Source organism: Salvelinus alpinus, chromosome 23 (assembly GCF_045679555.1).
Source record: "Salvelinus alpinus chromosome 23, SLU_Salpinus.1, whole genome shotgun sequence".
NCBI lineage: Eukaryota > Metazoa > Chordata > Actinopteri > Salmoniformes > Salmonidae > Salvelinus > Salvelinus alpinus.
In genome coordinates, this window is record NC_092108.1 from 2,694,566 (window position 1) to 2,714,308 (window position 19,743).

Genomic DNA, 19,743 nt, shown 5'->3' on the forward strand with positions numbered 1-19,743 from the left:
TTATACTTTCACATCACAGAATGACTTCCTGTGTCTGATTACTGACAGTAAAACAATAAGAGCACTATCTACACTGTTGACATTGGAAATGTCTCAGAAACATCAACTGACTCTGCAGTATGCATAATGTTCTTCTGTCTGGTAGTCCCAGGGCATAGTCCCAGGGCAATGTTCCCCGGTAGTCCCAGGGCAATGTTCCCCGGTAGTCCCAGGGCAATGTTCCCCGGTAGTCCCAGGGCAATGTTCCCTGGTTGTCCCAGGGCATAGTCCCAGGGCAATGTTCCCTGGTTGTCCCAGGGCAATGGATTGTCAGTAGCGTCCATAGCCACAGTCGTCATGGCTAAACCCGCCCATTTCTGACCAATTTAAACCTAACCTTAAATTACCTCCGAGACGATCTCCGTGCTCCCGTGGAATTCTAATTTGTTTAATAAATTCCCCATTTTAAGAAATCTGGTTAAGCTACAGAGCCTTCAGAAAGTATTCCTACCCCTCGACTTGTTCCACATTTTCTTGTTAACAGCCTGACTTCAAAATGGATTAAATCAACAACAACAAAAATTATACACACAATTCCCCATAATGACAAGGTGAAAACATGTTTTTAGAAATTTTGGTGCATTTATTGAAAATGAAATACAGAATCCTTATTTGCGTAAGTATTCACAAATCTGAGTCGATACTTTGTAGAAGCACCTTTTTGACGGCGACTACAGCTTTGAGTCGTCTTGGAATTTGTCTGTATCAGCTTTGCACATCTGGATTTGGGGATTTTCTTCCGTTGTTCCTTGCAGATTTTCTCAAGCTCTGTTAAGTTAGATGGGGAGTGGCGGTGAACAGCAATCTTCAAGTCTTTCCACAGATTTTCAATGGGGTTCAAGTCTTTGGCTGGGCCACTCAAGGACGTTCACATTCTTGAGAATTGAACCCGGTGGCATCCCCATAGAGACTGCCAGAGGTCCGGACAACAGGCCCTCCGATTTGACACACTGAACTCTGTCTGAGAAGTAGTTGGTGAACCTATCACTGCCATGCTTCACAGTAGGGATAGTGTTAGATGGGTAATGAGCTGTTCCTGGTTTTCTCTGCGCTTTGCATTCAGCCCAAGGAGTTCCATTTGTCTCGTTAGACCATAGAATCTTCTGCCTTATACTCTCTGTCATGTGCCTTTTTGCAAATCCCAGGGTGCTGTCATGAGGCTTCCGTCTGGCCACTCCCATGAAGCCTAGATTGGTGAAGTGCTGTAGAGACTGTTGTCCTTCTGGCAGGTTCTCCCATCTCAGGCAAGGAACTCTGTAGTTCTGTCAGAGTGATCATTGGGTTCTTGGTCACCTCCCTGATCAAGGTGCTTCTTGCCCGTTTGGTCAGTCTTGGTGGAGTCTGGGTAGTTCCACATTTTTTTCCCATGGATACTGCTGTGCTCTTGGGAACATTCAACACTCTAGAAATTGTTTTATACCGTTCCCCAGATATATGCCTCATCACAATTCTCTCTCAGAGATCTACGGACATTTCCTTGGAGTTCGTGGTATAGTTTCTACTCTGACATCCACTGTCAACTGTGGGACCTTTATATAGACAGGTGTGTTTCTTTGTAAATCATGTCCAAACAGTTGAATTGGCCACAGGTTGGACTCCAATCAAGTTGTAGTGACATCTCAAGGATGATCAAAGGAAATTGGATGCACCTGAGCAATTTGGAGTGTCATAGCAAAGTGTTGTGAATACTAGGTTTCTGGATTTAATTTTCAATATTTCTTAACATATTTTCACTTTGTCATTATGGGGTATTGTGTGTAGATTTTGAATGCAGGTTGTAACACTACAAAATGTGGACTAAGTCAAGGGGTATGAATACTTTTAAAAAATGGGCTGAGTCTCAATCCACTGCATCCGTCGATGTCGGCCTTCCGCATCTGAGGTCAAAGGTGGCAGAGTTAGAGGTGTTTGTTAGACCAGGGGACATCCCCAAAATTGGTCTTCTCACAAAAAATGTCTGTAGCGTTCAAATGGTTTGGCCTACAAACTATTAATATTATTATAATAACTAATATGACTCTCACGGACACAATGGTGTGCTCGGTTTTGCTCTACGACCCCCACAAGTGTCACGGGACTTGTTTTGAAGGTAACCCGGTACCGGGATGAAAAATACTTTAAAGTGAATGGGGCATTTCCACGTCAAAACAATAGTGATAATTCCACGGTAAAAATAAAAAAGGTAACCATTGGCCTTGTACTCTATTGTCCCTTTAACCACTCTGACTTCAATGCAATCAAAAATCACAAACACATCTAAACAGTATCATGTTAGGCTACATTTTTGACCCCACTGTGATGATCAATTTGACGATAGAAGAAAAACATGGTGTTTGGATTTTGTTTCAAAGCCAAACACAATGAAAAGGACAGTGCTTTAAAGCATTTAAGACGTTTGCATGTGTACTGTTAGGTAAAACACTGAAAGCTTAATCAAGTTTTTTTTTCTCCCCGAGGGTCAATCTAGCTGTATTAGAAAAAGAAAAAAAAACATTCACACAAGAACTAACATTTAACCCTTCCTCCTGGGCTGAGTCTCCTCCTACACATCTGTACAAACATTGTTCTTTACTGCTAGGCAGGACACCTAGTGATACGGACCATAAACTTTTCTTTCTCCCTTAAGGTTGACCTAACCTGACCTCAACCCCTCCCCCCTTCATCACTAATCTATGGCTCTCCCCTTATTAATGCCTGCCACATGCGATCGCTTTCCCTCAGTGACATGAATAAGTATATTTCATATTCTTAGAACCCGACAGTACTGATTTGAAAAATATAAAACCAACATTTCCCCCTGATATAAAAGATCCCAGAAATTTTCCTGACGCACAAAAAGATTATGTCTATGTTGTGCACAATTCTTTTTACGCCCCTGTTATTTAGCATTTCTCCTTTTGCCAAGATAATCCATCCACCTTACAGGTGTCATCAATAAGCTGATTTAAACAGCATGATCATTACACAGGTCAACCTTGAGCCGGGGACAAAAGGCCACTTAAAAATGTGCAGTTTTGTCACACATCACAATGCCATAGATTGGTTCAAGTTTTGATGGTGCGTGCGATTGGCATGCTGACTACAGGAATGTCCACCAGAGTTGTTTCCAGATAATTTTGTTAATTTCTCTACCATAAGCCGCCTCCAACATCGTTTTAGAGAATTTGGCCATGTGTCCAAACAGCCTCACAACTGCGGGCCACGGGTAACCACTCCAGCCCAGGACCTCCACATCAGGCTTCTTCACCTGCAGGATCGTCTGAGACCAACCAACCCGACAGCTGATGAAACTGAGGAGTATTTCTGTCTGCAATAAAGCCCTTTTGTGGGGAAAAACAAATTCTAATTGACTGAGTGAACCTATGGCCTCCCAGGCCCACCCATAGGCTGAGCCCCTGCCCAGCCATGTGAAATCCATAGATTAGGGCCTGAAGAATTTATTTCAATTGACAGATTTTTCCCACAGTAAAATCATTGAACTTGTTCCATGTTGGGTTTGATATTTTAGTGCAGTGTAGAACACCATGCACATATTAGAGCGTATGTATACACACAGGCCAGTATACATTCTGATTCTTTAGACCTGAAATAAATCATGGATTTATTGTGACTATATATTAAATAGATTTCTAATACGATTTTAAATGAGGTTTCAATGGCGTGCATCAGTGGCTTGTATGCGTGGAGGCCTGGAAATGCTAAACCATGTTAAGTCAATTGCTGTGAGACTGGTTGTCATTTGTATGACAACAAAATGCAGACACAATTTCATGAACATTGCCCTGGGACTACCGGGGAACAGCCCTAGGAGTTACTTAAACACTTCCTTGTGATTTATATATTTATTTTCTGTTTTTCAATGCATTTCTAAGGCCAAATGCAATGTTTCATCAAATAATTGTTTATTCTTATACCTTACAGGGATCTTTAAAATGCTAAATGATCCTTGGTATGACCATCTTGATACCTTACAGGGATCTTAAAATGCTAAATGATCCTTGGTATGACCATCTTAATACCTTACAGGGATCTTAAAATGCTAAATGATCCTTGGTATGACCATCTTAATACCTTACAGGGATCTTAAAATGCTAAATGATCCTTGGTATGACCATCTTAAATCCCCTCTAACTCTGTAGAACCCTGGGCCTTTTTTTGTTGTTGCAAATTTGAGTTGTTTATGAATTTTAACGATATAGCCAATTTTGTCTTTGGGGATGTGGAATCTAGAGAAATGTTGCCCTTTCTGTATGTAATTTCCAGAAGGTAACTTTTCTTTGGCGTTCTCTGTTTTCCCCAGGCGGTCACCCTCACATCTGGACGGCCCTGAGTAAGGAGTGTCTGTCTCTGTTGTCAGACCTGACTGAGCGGCTGGTAGCCCACCATGACACTGTAGCTACTAACGGACGGGCCAAGTCCCAGTCTACAGGAAGCAACAAGCGGCCCACCATCTCCTCGGAAAGCTCCGGTAGCTACAACACTGCTCAGTCACTCTCTCTGAAGAACATTACAGTGCATTCAGAAAGTAGTCAGACCCCCTTGCCTTTTTCCATATTTCGTTACAGCCTTATTCTAAAATGGAATGAAGTTGTTTTCCCCCTCATCCATCTACACACAATACCCCATAGTGACGTCACAATACCCCATAGTGACGTCACAATACCCCATAGTGACGCCACAATACCCCATAGTGACGCCACAATACCCCATAGTGACGCCACAATACCCCATAGTGACGCCACAATACCCCATAGTGACGCCACAATACCCCATAGTGACGCCACAATACCCCATAGTGACGCCACAATACCCCATAGTGACGCCACAATACCCCATAGTGACGCCACAATACCCCATAGTGACGCCACAATACCCCATAGTGACGCCACAATACCCCATAGTGACGCCACAATACCCCATAGTGACGCCACAATACCCCATAGTGACGCCACAATACCCCATAGTGACGCCACAATACCCCATAGTGACGTCACAATACCCCATAGTGACGCCACAATACCCCATAGTGACGCCACAATACCCCATAGTGACGCCACAATACCCCATAGTGACGCCACAATACCCCATAGTGACGCCACAATACCCCATAGTGACGCCACAATACCCCATAGTGACGCCACAATACCCCATAGTGACGCCACAATACCCCATAGTGACGCCACAATACCCCATAGTGACGTCACAATACCCCATAGTGACGTCACAATACCCCATAGTGACGTCACAATACCCCATAGTGACGCCACAATACCCCATAGTGACGCCACAATACCCCATAGTGACGCCACAATACCCCATAGTGACGCCACAATACCCCATAGTGACGCCACAATACCCCATAGTGACGCCACAATACCCCATAGTGACGCCACAATACCCCATAGTGACGCCACAATACCCCATAGTGACGCCACAATACCCCATAGTGACGCCACAATACCCCATAGTGACGCCACAATACCCCATAGTGACGCCACAATACCCCATAGTGACGCCACAATACCCCATAGTGACGCCACAATACCCCATAGTGACGCCACAATACCCCATAGTGACGCCACAATACCCCATAGTGACGCCACAATACCCCATAGTGACGCCACAATACCCCATAGTGACGCCACAATACCCCATAGTGACGCCACAATACCCCATAGTGACGCCACAATACCCCATAGTGACGCCACAATACCCCATAGTGACGCCACAATACCCCATAGTGACGCCACAATACCCCATAGTGACGCCACAATACCCCATAGTGACGCCACAATACCCCATAGTGACGCCACAATACCCCATAGTGACGTCACAATACCCCATAGTGACGCCACAATACCCCATAGTGACGCCACAATACCCCATAGTGACGCCACAATACCCCATAGTGACGCCACAATACCCCATAGTGACGCCACAATACCCCATAGTGACGCCACAATACCCCATAGTGACGCCACAATACCCCATAGTGACGCCACAATACCCCATAGTGACGCCACAATACCCCATAGTGACGCCACAATACCCCATAGTGACGCCACAATACCCCATAGTGACGCCACAATACCCCATAGTGACGCCACAATACCCCATAGTGACGCCACAATACCCCATAGTGACGCCACAATACCCCATAGTGACGCCACAATACCCCATAGTGACGCCACAATACCCCATAGTGACGCCACAATACCCCATAGTGACGCCACAATACCCCATAGTGACGCCACAATACCCCATAGTGACGTCACAATACCCCATAGTGACGCCACAATACCCCATAGTGACGTCACAATACCCCATAGTGACGCCACAATACCCCATAGTGACGCCACAATACCCCATAGTGACGCCACAATACCCCATAGTGACGCCACAATACCCCATAGTGACGCCACAATACCCCATAGTGACGCCACAATACCCCATAGTGACGCCACAATACCCCATAGTGACGTCACAATACCCCATAGTGACGCCACAATACCCCATAGTGACGCCACAATACCCCATAGTGACGCCACAATACCCCATAGTGACAAACAAAAGCAGGTTTTTAGAAATGTTTAACTTTATTACAAAAAAAACTAGAAATCACATTTACATAAGTATTCAGACCCTTTACTCAGTACTTTGTTGAAGCACCTTTGGCAGCGATTACATCCTCGAGTCTTCTTGGGTATGACGCTACAAGCTTGGTACACCTGTATTTGAGGAGTTTCTCCCATTCTTCTCTGCAGATCCTCTCAAGCTCTGTCAGGTTGGATGGGGAGCGTTGCTGCACAGCTATTTTCAGGTCTCTCCAGAGATGTTCGATCGGGTTCAAGTCCGGGCTCTGGCTGGGTTCAAGTCCCGAAGCCACTCCTGCGTTGTCTTGGCTGTGTTCTTAGGGTCGTTGTCCTTTTGGAAGGTGAACCTTCAACCCAGTCTGAGGTCCTGAGCGCTCTGGAGCAGGTTTTCACCAAGGATCTCTCTGTACTTTGCTCCGTTCATCTTTCCCTCGATCCTGACTAGTCTCCCAATCCCTGCCTCTGAAAAACATCCCCACAACATGATGGTGCCACCACCATACTTCACCGTAGGGATGATGCCAGGTTTCCTCCATTGCTCAGTTTGGCCGGACAGGCAGCTCTAGGAAGTGTCTTGGTGGTTCCAAACTTCTTCCATTTAAGAATGATGGAGGCCACTGTGTTCTTGGGGACCTTCAATGCTGCCGAAATGTTTTGGTTCCCTTCCCCAGATCTGTGCCTCGACACAATCCTGTCTCTGAGCTCTACGGACAATTCCTTCGACCTCATGGCTTGGTTTTTACTCTGACATGCACTGTCAACTGTGGGACCTTATATAGACAGGTGTGTGCCTTTCCAAATCATGTCCAGTCAATTGAATTTACCACAGGTGGACTCCAATCAAGTTGTAGAAACATCTCAAGGATGATCAATGGAAACAGGAAGCACCTGAGCTCAATTTCGAGTCTCATAGTAAAGGGTCTGAATACTTACATTTATTTAAATCTTTTTTTTATTTGTATTTTTATAGATTTGCAAACATTTCTAAACCTGTTTTTGCTTTGTCATTTTGGAGTGTTGTGTGTAGATTGAAGATAAAACATAAAAATAAAAAAATGTAATCCATTTTAGAATAAGGCTGTAATGTAACAGAATGTGGGAAAAGTCAAGGTCTGAATACACTGGTATCTGTGGCTAGTGTATATAGTGTATTATGTTTATTTAAAAATGTTCCCAGGTTGGTAAACCCCATTCAGTAGATTAATCAAAACATATACAGTAAAAAAAGATATATATTTATTATTCTATATTTAAGCAGTAAGTCACCTCAGGGGTTTGTGGTATTTGGCCAATATACCACGACTAAGGGCTGTTCTTAAGCACGACGCAACACGGAGTGCCTGGCCGTGGTATATTGGCCATATATACCACAAACCCCAGAGGTGCCTTATTTCTATTATAAACTGGTTACCAACGTAATTAGAGCAGTAAAAATAAATAATATTGTCATACGGTCTGATATACCATGCCTGTCAGCCAATCAGCATTCAGGGCTCGATCCACCCAGTTTATAATCATGTTTACATTCTAGAGAACATTCTGAACCAACGTCAAACCGTGGTCAGCCAATCAGCATTCAGGGCTCTAACCATGGTCAGTGGTCAGCCAATCATGGGATGTGCAACTTTTGTTTTACAGCCTTGGATTAACACAGTCCTCTAATCAACTGCTCATCAAGACCTTGATTAGTCAGCGGTGTTGGTGCTGCTCACTCTATCTCCCCAGAACCAGGGTTGTAATAGTATGTAAGTCCTTTAAAAACACCCCTCTGACTCCCTCTCCTCCTCCAGTATCTTCTGTCGGTATGGAGGATATGAAGACTCCCCGGCCCAGCGCCCTGATCAGAACCCCTGGCTCAGTGTTCTTACGTTCCTCTGTCGGGGCGGGGCTGCGAACTCCCCTGACCGCCCCCTTTACCCCGGACCTAGACAGCCCCTTCTCCTCCCCCGCCCTGAGGCGCCTCACTGGCCCCCTGGAGCCTCAGGGGGCCCTGTCCCCCGGCTTCAGCTCCATCCAGAGCCCTCACGTCATGAGGAGGGGCCCCAAACTCTGGTCTGCTTCTACAGGTGAGGGCCAGCCCAGGGGCCACACATGGCTCATTTTACTAATGGACTAAAGTACTATTTCACTATACTGCTTTTGCTACTATGAGCCATGGGACGGCATAGTATGAGTGGTATCATATTTAATCACTTTAATTATTTGTAAATATTGCATCATCCATCTCATATGTACTGTATTCTAAACTATGCCACTGTATCTTAGTCCAATGACGCTCATTTATTTATATATATATATATATATATATATACACACACACACACACACACACACACACACACATATACATAATCCATTCCGTACTTAGATTTACGTGTATTTTGGGTATATGTTGTGAAACTGTAACACGGAACCAAAACCGGCTGCGCGCGCCATCGTGCATATATTTATTTTGTCCCCCCCCCCCCCCACACCAAACACGATCACGACACGCAGGTTAAAATATCAAAACAAACTCTGAACCAATTACATTAATTTGGGGACAGGTCGAAAAGCATTAAACATGTATGGAAATTTAGCTAGTTAGCTTGCACTTGCTAGCTAACGTTAATTTGTCCTATTTAGCTAGTTAGCTTGCTGTTGCTAGCTAATTTGTCCTGGGATATAAACATTGAGTTGTTATTTTACCTGAAATGCACAAAAGTTCTCTACTCCGACAATTAATCCACACATAAAACGGTCAACGGAATCGTTTCTAGTCATCTCTCCTCCTTCCAGGCTTTTTCTTCTCTGGACTTTATATTGCGATTGGCAACTTTCATGAATTAGGTGCATTATCGCCACTGACCTCGTTCGTCTTTCAGTCACCCACGTGGGTATAACCAATGAGGAGATGGCACGTGGGTACCTGCTTCTATAAACCAATGAGGAGATGGGAGAGGCAGGACTTGCAGCTCGATCTGCGTCAGAAATAGAACTGATTTCTATTTTAGCCCTTGGCAACGCAGACGCTCGTTGGCGCGTGCGAGAAGTGTGGGTGCAATAATTGAATAATATAGATTTCTAAATGTATTTTGCAACACTCGCGCACGCGAGCGGTGTAGTCAGCCTGTTAGATATTACTCCACTGTCGGAACTAGAAACACAAGCATTTTGCTACACCCACAATAACATCTGCTAAACACGTGTATGTGATCAATAACATTTGATTAGATATTATCATTCACCTTTCAGAACCATGGATTTTGTTTTAACGCTGACGAGTCAACAACAGCCATGTTTATTGACCTATGAATTCAGACCATTCTCTGTTTATGGTTGTCTAGACTCCCAGCTGAACGGCAGTCCTCCGCCATCTCCTGGTCCCGCCCCCAGCCAGTCCCAGGCTCAACTCAGACCCTCCTTCCTTGTTACCTTCCTACAGAACAGGAAGGACCAGGTACTGCCTTGTTTCTAAAAAAATGTTCTCCCATTTGGTAGCTACTGACCAGTGATGTGGTGTATTATTTTAGTTATTATGAAACTAAGTTCCTTTTTTATTAACTCTTGTAATTGTCTCATTCAGGTTAAACATTTCTTGGCAAAGCGGGTGCTGATAATGTATCTGTTTAACAAGGTAAGGGTGTGTGTACCTGCACGCTGTGTCTGGGATGTGGGGCTAGGACGCCGTCTCTGGGGTATTGGGGCTAGGTACGCCGTGTCTGGGTTGTGGGGCTAGGTACGCCGTCTCTGGGTTGTGGGGCTAGGACGCCGTGTCTGGGATATTGGGGCTAGGTACGCCGTGTCTGGGTTGTGGGGCTAGGTACGCCGTGTCTGGGTTGTGGGGCTAGGACGCTGTCTCTGGGTTGTGGGGCTAGGACGCTGTCTCTGGGTTGTGGGGCTAGGACGCTGTGTCTGGGTTGTGGGGCTAGGACGCCGTGTCTGGGTTGTGGGGCTAGGACGCCGTGTCTGGGTTGTGGGGCTAGGACGCCGTGTCTGGGTTGTGGGGCTAGGACGCCGTGTCTGGGTTGTGGGGCTAGGACGCCGTGTCTGGGTTGTGGGGCTAGGACGCTGTGTCTGGGTTGTGGGGCTAGGACGCTGTCTCTGGGTTGTGGGGCTAGGACGCTGTCTCTGGGTTGTGGGGCTAGGACGCTGTCTCTGGGTTGTGGGGCTAGGACGCTGTCTCTGGGTTGTGGGGCTAGGACGCTGTCTCTGGGTTGTGGGGCTAGGACGCTGTCTCTGGGTTGTGGGGCTAGGACGCTGTGTCTGGGTTGTGGGGCTAGGACGCTGTGTCTGGGTTGTGGGGCTAGGACGCTGTCTCTGGGTTGTGGGGCTAGGACGCTGTCTCTGGGTTGTGGGGCTAGGACGCCGTGTCTGGGTTGTGGGGCTAGGACGCCGTGTCTGGGTTGTGGGGCTAGGACGCCGTCTCTGGGTTGTGGGGCTAGGACGCCGTCTCTGGGTTGTGGGGCTAGGACGCCGTCTCTGGGTTGTGGGGCTAGGACGCCGTCTCTGGGTTGTGGGGCTAGGACGCCGTGTCTGGGTTGTGGGGCTAGGACGCCGTGTCTGGGTTGTGGGGCTAGGACGCCGTGTCTGGGTTGTGGGGCTAGGACGCCGTGTCTGGGTTGTGGGGCTAGGACGCCGTGTCTGGGTTGTGGGGCTAGGACGCCGTGTCTGGGTTGTGGGGCTAGGACGCCGTGTCTGGGTTGTGGGGCTAGGACGCCGTGTCTGGGTTGTGGGGCTAGGACGCCGTGTCTGGGTTGTGGGGCTAGGACGCCGTGTCTGGGTTGTGGGGCTAGGACGCCGTCTCTGGGTTGTGGGGCTAGGACGCCGTCTCTGGGTTGTGGGGCTAGGACGCCGTGTCTGGGTTGTGGGGCTAGGACGTCGTGTCTGGGTTGTGGGGCTAGGACGTCGTGTCTGGGTTGTGGGGCTAGGACGTCGTGTCTGGGTTGTGGGGCTAGGACGCCGTGTCTGGGTTGTGGGGCTAGGACGCCGTGTCTGGGTTGTGGGGCTAGGACGCCGTCTCTGGGTTGTGGGGCTAGGACGCCGTGTCTGGGTTGTGGGGCTAGGACGCCGTGTCTGGGTTGTGGGGCTAGGACGCCGTGTCTGGGTTGTGGGGCTAGGACGCCGTCTCTGGGTTGTGGGGCTAGGACGCCGTGTCTGGGTTGTGGGGCTAGGACGCCGTCTCTGGGTTGTGGGGCTAGGACGCCGTCTCTGGGTTGTGGGGCTAGGACGCCGTCTCTGGGTTGTGGGGCTAGGACGCCGTCTCTGGGTTGTGGGGCTAGGACACCGTCTCTGGGTTGTGGGGCTAGGACGTCGTGACTGGGTTGTGGGGCTAGGACGTCGTGACTGGGTTGTGGGGCTAGGACGCCGTGTCTGGGTTGTGGGGCTAGGACGCCGTGTCTGGGTTGTGGGGCTAGGACGCCGTGTCTGGGTTGTGGGGCTAGGACGCCGTCTCTGGGTTGTGGGGCTAGGACGTCGTGACTGGGTTGTGGGGCTAGGACGCCGTGTCTGGGTTGTGGGGCTAGGACACTGTCTCTGGGTTGTGGGGCTAGGACACTGTCTCTGGGTTGTGGGGCTAGGACGTCGTGACTGGGTTGTGGGGCTAGGACGGCTCACTGCATGCTCTTCCCCAAATCATCCCGAACAAATCATCTACTTAATGCTGGAAGTTACTTGGTCTAGCAGGCTCACCATTCGCTCAGGCAGTACTAATTACACTGAGAGAAGAGCTCTATCCATCAGGCATACAACATATCTGGGTTGTGCCAAGAGACCACTTTGTGGAGACACTATGTTTTCAAAACTAATGTTTACAAAACTAATGTTTACATGAATTCTGATTATTTCCAGAGATACACAACATCCTGAAATATATGTAGATATCTTTGTTAGAAAGAATACTATATTTCCCTTGACAGAATGAAGCTTCCACACTCCACATTACCAATGTCGTCAAGGCCCAATGGCATCTAAAGGCTATAGCTGCTTCCTTGAGCCAGAAGCTACCCAGTAGGAAGTGTTATAATGCAGTAGGAAGTGTTATAATGCAGTAGGAAGTGTTATAATGCAGTAGGAAGTGTTATAATGCAGTAGGAAGTGTTATAATGCAGTAGGAAGTGTTATAATGCAGTAGGAAGTGTTTACCTCTCTGGGATATTCGAGACGGTAGCGTCCCACCTCAACAACAGCCAGTGAAAGTGCAGGGTGCCAAATTCAAAAACAGAAATCTCATAATTAAAATTCCTCAAGCATACAAGTATTTTACACCATTTTTAATATAAACTTCTCGTTAGTCCAGCCATAGTGTCTGATTTCAAAAAGGGTTTACAGCGAAAGCACACCAAACAATTATGTTAGGTAAGCGACCTTGTCACAGAAAAACAGCCATTTTTCCAGCCAAAGAAGGGAGTCACAAAAAGCACAAATAAAATGAATCACTAACCTTTGATGATCTTCATCAGATGACACTCATAGGACTTCATGTTACACAATACATGTATGTTTTGTTCGATAAAGTGAATATTTATATCCAAAAATCTCAGTTTACATTGGCACGTTATGTTCAGTAGTTCCAAAACATCCGGTGATTTTGCAGAGAGCCACATCAATTTACATAAATACTCATAATAAATGTTGATGAAAATACAAGTCTTATACATGGAACTTTAGATAAACTTCTCCTTAATGCAACCGCTGTGTCAGATTTCAAAAAAGCTTTACGGAAAAAGCACACCATGCAATAATCTGAGTACAGCGCTCAGACACCAAAACAGCCAAACAGATATCCGCCATGTTGTGCAGTCAACAGAAGTCAGAAATAGCATTATAAATTTTCACTTACCTTTGTTGATCTTCATCAGAATGCACTCCCAGGAATCCCAGTTCCACAATAAATGTTTGATAAAGTCCCTCATTTATGGCCAAATACCTCCTTTTTGTTCGCGTTTAGTACCCAATCCAAAATCACGACGCGCGGGCAAGTCCATGCGAAAGTTCAGACAAAGTTATATTACAGTTCGTAGAAACATGTCAAACGAAGTATAGAATCAATCTTTAGGATGTTTTTATCATAAATCTTCAATAATGTTCCAACCGGAGAATTCCTTTGTCTGTAGAATTGCAATGGAACGCAAGCTAACTATCACGTGAACAGCTAATGGCACTCTGCCAGACCTCTGACTCATTCCCCTCTCATTCGGCCCCACATCACAGTAGAAGCATCAAACAAGGTTCTAAAGACTGTTGACATCTAGTGGAAGCCTTAGGAAGTGCAATATGACCCCAAAGACACTTTTCGATAGGGAATGAATTGAAAAACTACAAACCTTGGATTTTTTTTCTCTGTTTTTTTGCCTGCCATATGAGTTATGTTATACTCACAGACATCATTCAAACAGTTTTAGAAACTTCAGAGTGTTTTCTATCCAAATCTACTAATAATATGCATATATTAGTAACTGGGCCTGAGTAGCAGGCAGTTTACTCTGGGCACCTTATTCATCCAAGCTACTCAATACTGCCCCCCAGTCCCAAAGTTGACGCAGTAGGAGGTGTTGACGCAGTAGGAGGTGTTGACGCAGTAGGAGGTGTTGACGCAGTAGGAGGTGTTGACGCAGCTAATCGGGTCAATAGTAATGCTCTTCATGGTTCTGGTTATCTGAATCACACCTGTCATCTCCTCCACCCTCCTCTGTCCTGTCTGTCCCAGCATGCTGTGTGGTGTTAATAGGGCTGGGAATGACCAGGGACCTCACCATATTATCACCATACTGAAGTGCTGATACCATATGTATTGAGATTCTATATGTACTGAGATTTTTGTTGCGAATATATTGCCAAATTATAACGTTCCAAACATATTACTCACTCTGTCTGCTGCAGAGAGACGAAAGAGGACATAAGAAAATTAGGTTTGATAAAAGTTGCTGAAAACATGTTGGCTCACTATTTAAAATGAAGGAGAATAGCTGTTAGCCGTGGCTAACACCGTATGATTGCTGTAATGTAACTTGAGTTTCCTCACTCAGTGTTGTGTCTCCCTGCAGCTGCCAGAAGCCTCCAGTCAAGCCCTGTTCGCTGACAGCCAGGTTCACATATGGGCTCTGCAAGGTCTTGCATTCTTCATCACATTTTTTGCAGAAAACCATTTTGTCCCCCACATTTTGTCAAGATTTAGATTGTAGCCTAACCTCCTCTCTCCTTACTGTAGGTCTGTCTCACCTGGTGGCAGCGTCCTTCTCTGAGGACCAGTATGGAATAGTTCAGACCACCCTGCCTACCATCCTCAGTACCCTGCTGGTGTTACAGGAGGTAGGAATACACCCTGCCTACCATCCTCAGTACCCTGCTGCTGTTACAGGAGGTAGGAATATACCCTGCCTACCATGCTGCTGTTACAGGAGGTAGGAGTACACCCTGCCTACCATCCTCAGTACCCTGCTGCTGTTACAGGAGGTAGGAATACACCCTGCCTACCATGCTGCTGTTACAGGAGGTAGGAATACACACTGCCTACCATCCTCAGTACCCTGCTGCTGTTACAGGAGGTTAGACATGGGTGAAGCGTGTGAAGTTAATTTTACAGCTTCAGACCTGTGTACTTCTCACTTAAAGCTGTTTAATCTGATAATGGTAGAGTATCTGCTGCTTCCTGCTGACCTATTCTTAGCTTGTAATGTTTCACTAAATTATTTGATCCATTATGGGGAACAATCAACATGTTAGTTAGCACAAACCCATTCATACCAAGACTGCTTAGTGACTAACTGCCTTCCTCTCCTCACCCCTTCCCCCTCTCCTCACCCCCTCCCTCTCCTCTCCTCACCCTCTCCTCAACCCCTCCCTCTCCTCACCCTCTCCTCAACCCCTCCCTCTCCTCTCCTCAACCCCTCCCTCTCCTCTCCTCAACCCCTCCCTCTCCTCTCCTCAACTCTCCTCAACCCCTCCCTCTCCTCAACCCCTCCCTCTCCTCAACCCCTCCCTCTCCTCAACCCCTCCCTCTCCTCAACCCCTCCCTCTCCTCAACCCCTCCCTCTCCTCAACCCCTCCCTCTCCTCAACCCCTCCCTCTCCTCTCCTCAACCTCCCTCCCTCCTCTCCTCAACCCCTCCCTCTCCTCACCCCCTTCCTCTCCTCACCCCCTTCCTCTCCTCACCCCCTTCCTCTCCTCACCCCCTTCCTCTCCTCACCCCCTTCCCCTCCTCACCCCCTTCCTCTCCTCACCCCCTCTCCTCTCCTCACCCCCTTCCTCTCCTCTCCTCACCCCCTCCCTCCCTCTCCTCTCCTCACCCCCTCCCTCTCCCCTTCCCCCTCCCTCTCCCCCAGGCTGTGGATCGTCACTTCAAGCTACCCCATACCTCCTCTAAACCAGGTCACTGTTCCTGCAGTATGGGAGATGACAGTTACAAGACGCTCCGCTTCGCCCTGCGATCCACCCTCAAGACCGCTGTCTACAGGATCACAGCCACCTTCGGAGGACACCTCCAGTAAGAATAGCAGCTGTAGTTAAACACTTTAATGCTGTCCTGGACCTGAACGATACGGTACTATGGGGGGGGCTGGACCTGAACGATACGGTACTATGGGGGGGGCTGGACCTGAAAGATACGGTAATATGGGGGGGGGGGTCTGGACCTGAAAGATACGGTAATATGGGGGGGGGGGGGTCTGGACCTGAAAGATACGGTAATATGGGGGGGGGCTGGACCTGAAAGATACGGTAATATGGGGGGGGGCTGGACCTGAAAGATACGGTAATATGGGGGGGGGGGGGGGGGGTCTGGACCTGAAAGATACGGTAATATGGGGGGGGGGGGGGGGCTGGACCTGAAAGATACGGTAATATGGGGGGGGGGGGCTGGACCTGAAAGATACGGTACTATGGGGGGGGCTGGACCTGAAAGATACGGTAATATGGGGGGGGGGGCCTGGACCTGAAAGATACGGTAATATGGGGGGGGGCTGGACCTGAAAGATACGGTAATATGGGGGGGGCTGGACCTGAAAGATACGGTAATATGGGGGGGGGGGGGGGGTCTGGACCTGAAAGATACGGTAATATGGGGGGGGGGGGGGTCTGGACCTGAAAGATACGGTAATATGGGGGGGGGGGCTGGACCTGAAAGATACGGTAATATGGGGGGGGGGGGGGGCTGGACCTGAAAGATACGGTAATATGGGGGGGGGGGGGGGCTGGACCTGAAAGATACGGTAATATGGGGGGGGGGGGGGGCTGGACCTGAAAGATACGGTAATATGGGGGGGGGGGCTGGACCTGAAAGGTATGGTAATATGGGGGGGGCTGGACCTGAAAGATACGGTACTATTGGGGGGGGGGCTGGACCTGAACGATACGGTAATATGGGGGGGGGGGGGGCTGGACCTGAACGATACGGTACTATTGGGGGGGGGGCTGGACCTGAACGATACGGTAATATGGGGGGGGGGGCTGGACCTGAACGATACGGTAATATGGGGGGCTGGACCTGAAAGATACGGTAATATGGGGGGCTGGACCTGAAAGGTATGGTAATATGGGGGGGGCTGGACCTGAAAGATACGGTAATATGGGGGGGGGGGGGCTGAACCTGAAAGATACGGTAATATGGGGGGGGGGGCTGGACCTGAACGATACGGTAATATGGGGGGGGGGGGCTGGACCTGAACGATACGGTAATATGGGGGGGGGGGGGGGCTGGACCTGAAAGATACGGTAATATGGGCGGGCTGGACCTGAACGATACGGTACTATGGGGGGGCTGGACCTGAAAGATACGGTAATATGGGGGGGGGGGCTGGACCTGAAAGATACGGTAATATGGGGGGGGCTGGACCTGAAAGATACGGTAATAAGGGGGGGCTGGACCTGAACGATACGGTAATATGGGGGGGGGGGCTGGACCTGAAAGATACGGTAATATGGGGGGGGTGGACCTGAAAGATACGGTAATATGGGGGGGGGGGGGGCTGGACCTGAAAGATACGGTAATATAGGGGGGGGGGCTGGACCTGAACGATACGGTACTATGGGGGGGGGCTGGACCTGAAAGATACGGTAATATGGGGGGGGGGGGGGGCTGGACCTGAAAGATACGGTAATATGGGGGGGCTGGACCTGAACGATACGGTACTATGGGGGGGGGGGCTGGACCTGAAAGATACGGTAATATGGGGGGGGGGGGGGGGGGGGGGGGCTGGACCTGAAAGATGCGGTAATATGGGCGGGCTCTGGACCTGAACGATACGGTACTATGGGGGGGGGCTGGACCTGAAAGATACGGTAATATGGGGGGGGGGGGGCTGGACCTGAAAGATACGGTAATATGGGGGGCTGGCAGTTGAGCACACTGAAGTAGAGGCCAAACACTCAATTGCTCCAACACATTCCTTTATAATGTTTTGGTCCCACAATGAATTTGGTCAGGTCATCTACTACTGCTATAGAATAGGTGTAATCAGGTTTTGCCGTTGTGGATGTGAAGCTTAGTTTGAAAGTTTATCCTTGTCCTACTCCTGAAAACACGGATTTGATTGTCTGATTCGTGTGTCCCTGGTTTCCAGCGCTGTCCAGATGTCAGCAGAGCACAGGAAGAGACTGCAGCACTTCCTGGAGTATAAAGAGTGATGGCGTGAGCGAGTGTGTCTGTCACTTAGCTGATGACAATGGTAGTGTGGCTGTGTGTGTGGCTGTGTGTGTGGCTGTGTGTGTGTGGCTGAGTTGATATTAACTGTGTGGCTGGCTGTGTGTGTGGCTGGCTGTGTGTGTGTGTGGCTGTGTGTGTGTGGCTGTGTGTGTGTGTGTGTGTGGCTGGCTGTGTGTGTGTGGCTGGCTGTGTGTGTGTGTGGCTGGCTGTGTGTGTGTGTGTGTGTGTGTGTGTGTGTGTGTGTGTGTGTGTGTGTGTGTGTGTGTGTGTGTGTGTGTGTGGCTGTGGCTGTGTGTGTGATTCCTATTGAAAGGTCTTGAAAGTGCCAAATTCGAATTGGATGCCTAGACTGTTTGTAGGAAACAAGGATGCTTCCAAGTTCTTGTTAGTTGGTTTTTGTTTGTAATCAACTCGTCAATAATGTTTTGTCCATCTGACAAATTGCTCCAAAAGATGCTTGTGAATGTTGTTTTCTGCTTTAAACTGAAATGAGCGGGATTGTGACATACGTCTAGGAAGTCTTTGAAAAGTCTTAACTTGAGTTCACGTATGATCGATGACTACATAGTGAATTAATAAAATGTTTTGTAAAGATGCCTTGGTCTCATTTTGGTTCATGCGTATACATCTGTAGAGAAGTGTTTTGCCCAGCAGAGGGCGCTGCCGTGCGTACTGCCACACAGACCACGCCAGGTACAGCGTAATCCTCAACACGCCCTGTGACGTTTCCACTACCGTAGTAGATTATTGGCACGTCGCAGGAGAGAACCTTACTCTGAAATGTGTAAATCTGGTTCCTTGAAGGGATATTAAACTCGACAAGAAAATAATACTTAAATAAACAGAACTTTTTAATAAAATTCTATGCTGAGTGACTATCCTATTCTACATTGTCCAACATAAGATTTTAGCAATACTTTAGTGACTGCTGAAAAACCGTGAATTATGAAAACATTTTGTGTTGCTATCGCTACACCAGGCTACTGCTAACTGCTACATCGTTTAGGTCTTAATGTAGGTAACATGTTTTAACCTCATAACATCTAAGTGGGACACAACATGAATACATATGTGTATTTCATAATAGCCTACATTAAGTTTGTCAACAATACAGTATGTTTAGGTTACATGTGTTTACATGACAAACCATGCAGAAAGGTCGCAAAGATCTCCCAGGTGACAGGTGTCTTCCCAGATCACCCCTTTTAGATCTATTCTCTATAGAATGTCTGTGGTTCCCCTGTAATGGGTTCTAACCATAGGAACCCTTGTTTAGGCTACCGTTAGATCTAGAACCAACATGAATAGATTAACTTTCATGCACAGACGTTCTCAGTCATCAATATGTTTGATAGTAAAGGACTTGAGGTAAGTGGAGGAGAAAGTATCCAGACCGCTTGACTTTTTACTTTTTACACATTTTGTTACGTTACAGCCTTATTCTAAAATTGATTAAATAAATTGTTTTCCTCATCAATCCATATGCTTTAT

General features: G+C 47.8%; 1 protein-coding gene across 5 annotated transcripts in view; it reads left to right on the forward strand.

The window, feature by feature from the left end:
* Window positions 1-18,849, forward strand: part of ndc1 (NDC1 transmembrane nucleoporin) — a 40,742-nt gene extending 21,893 nt beyond the window's left edge. For 3 of the 5 annotated variants that reach the window (XM_071360655.1, XM_071360657.1, XM_071360658.1), the window contains 8 exons: window positions 4,340-4,507; window positions 8,423-8,698; window positions 9,959-10,071; window positions 10,198-10,248; window positions 14,657-14,720; window positions 14,821-14,921; window positions 15,935-16,095; window positions 18,170-18,849. In XM_071360655.1, the coding sequence (XP_071216756.1) occupies window positions 4,340-4,507; window positions 8,423-8,698; window positions 9,959-10,071; window positions 10,198-10,248; window positions 14,657-14,720; window positions 14,821-14,921; window positions 15,935-16,095; window positions 18,170-18,233 (998 nt within the window). In that variant the 3' untranslated portion in view covers window positions 18,234-18,849. The remainder of the gene's footprint in view (window positions 1-4,339; window positions 4,508-8,422; window positions 8,699-9,958; window positions 10,072-10,197; window positions 10,249-14,656; window positions 14,721-14,820; window positions 14,922-15,934; window positions 16,096-18,169) is intronic. The other 2 variants (XR_011669969.1, XM_071360656.1) reach the window with 2 other exon arrangements.
* The last annotated feature ends 894 nt before the right edge of the window (window positions 18,850-19,743 follow it).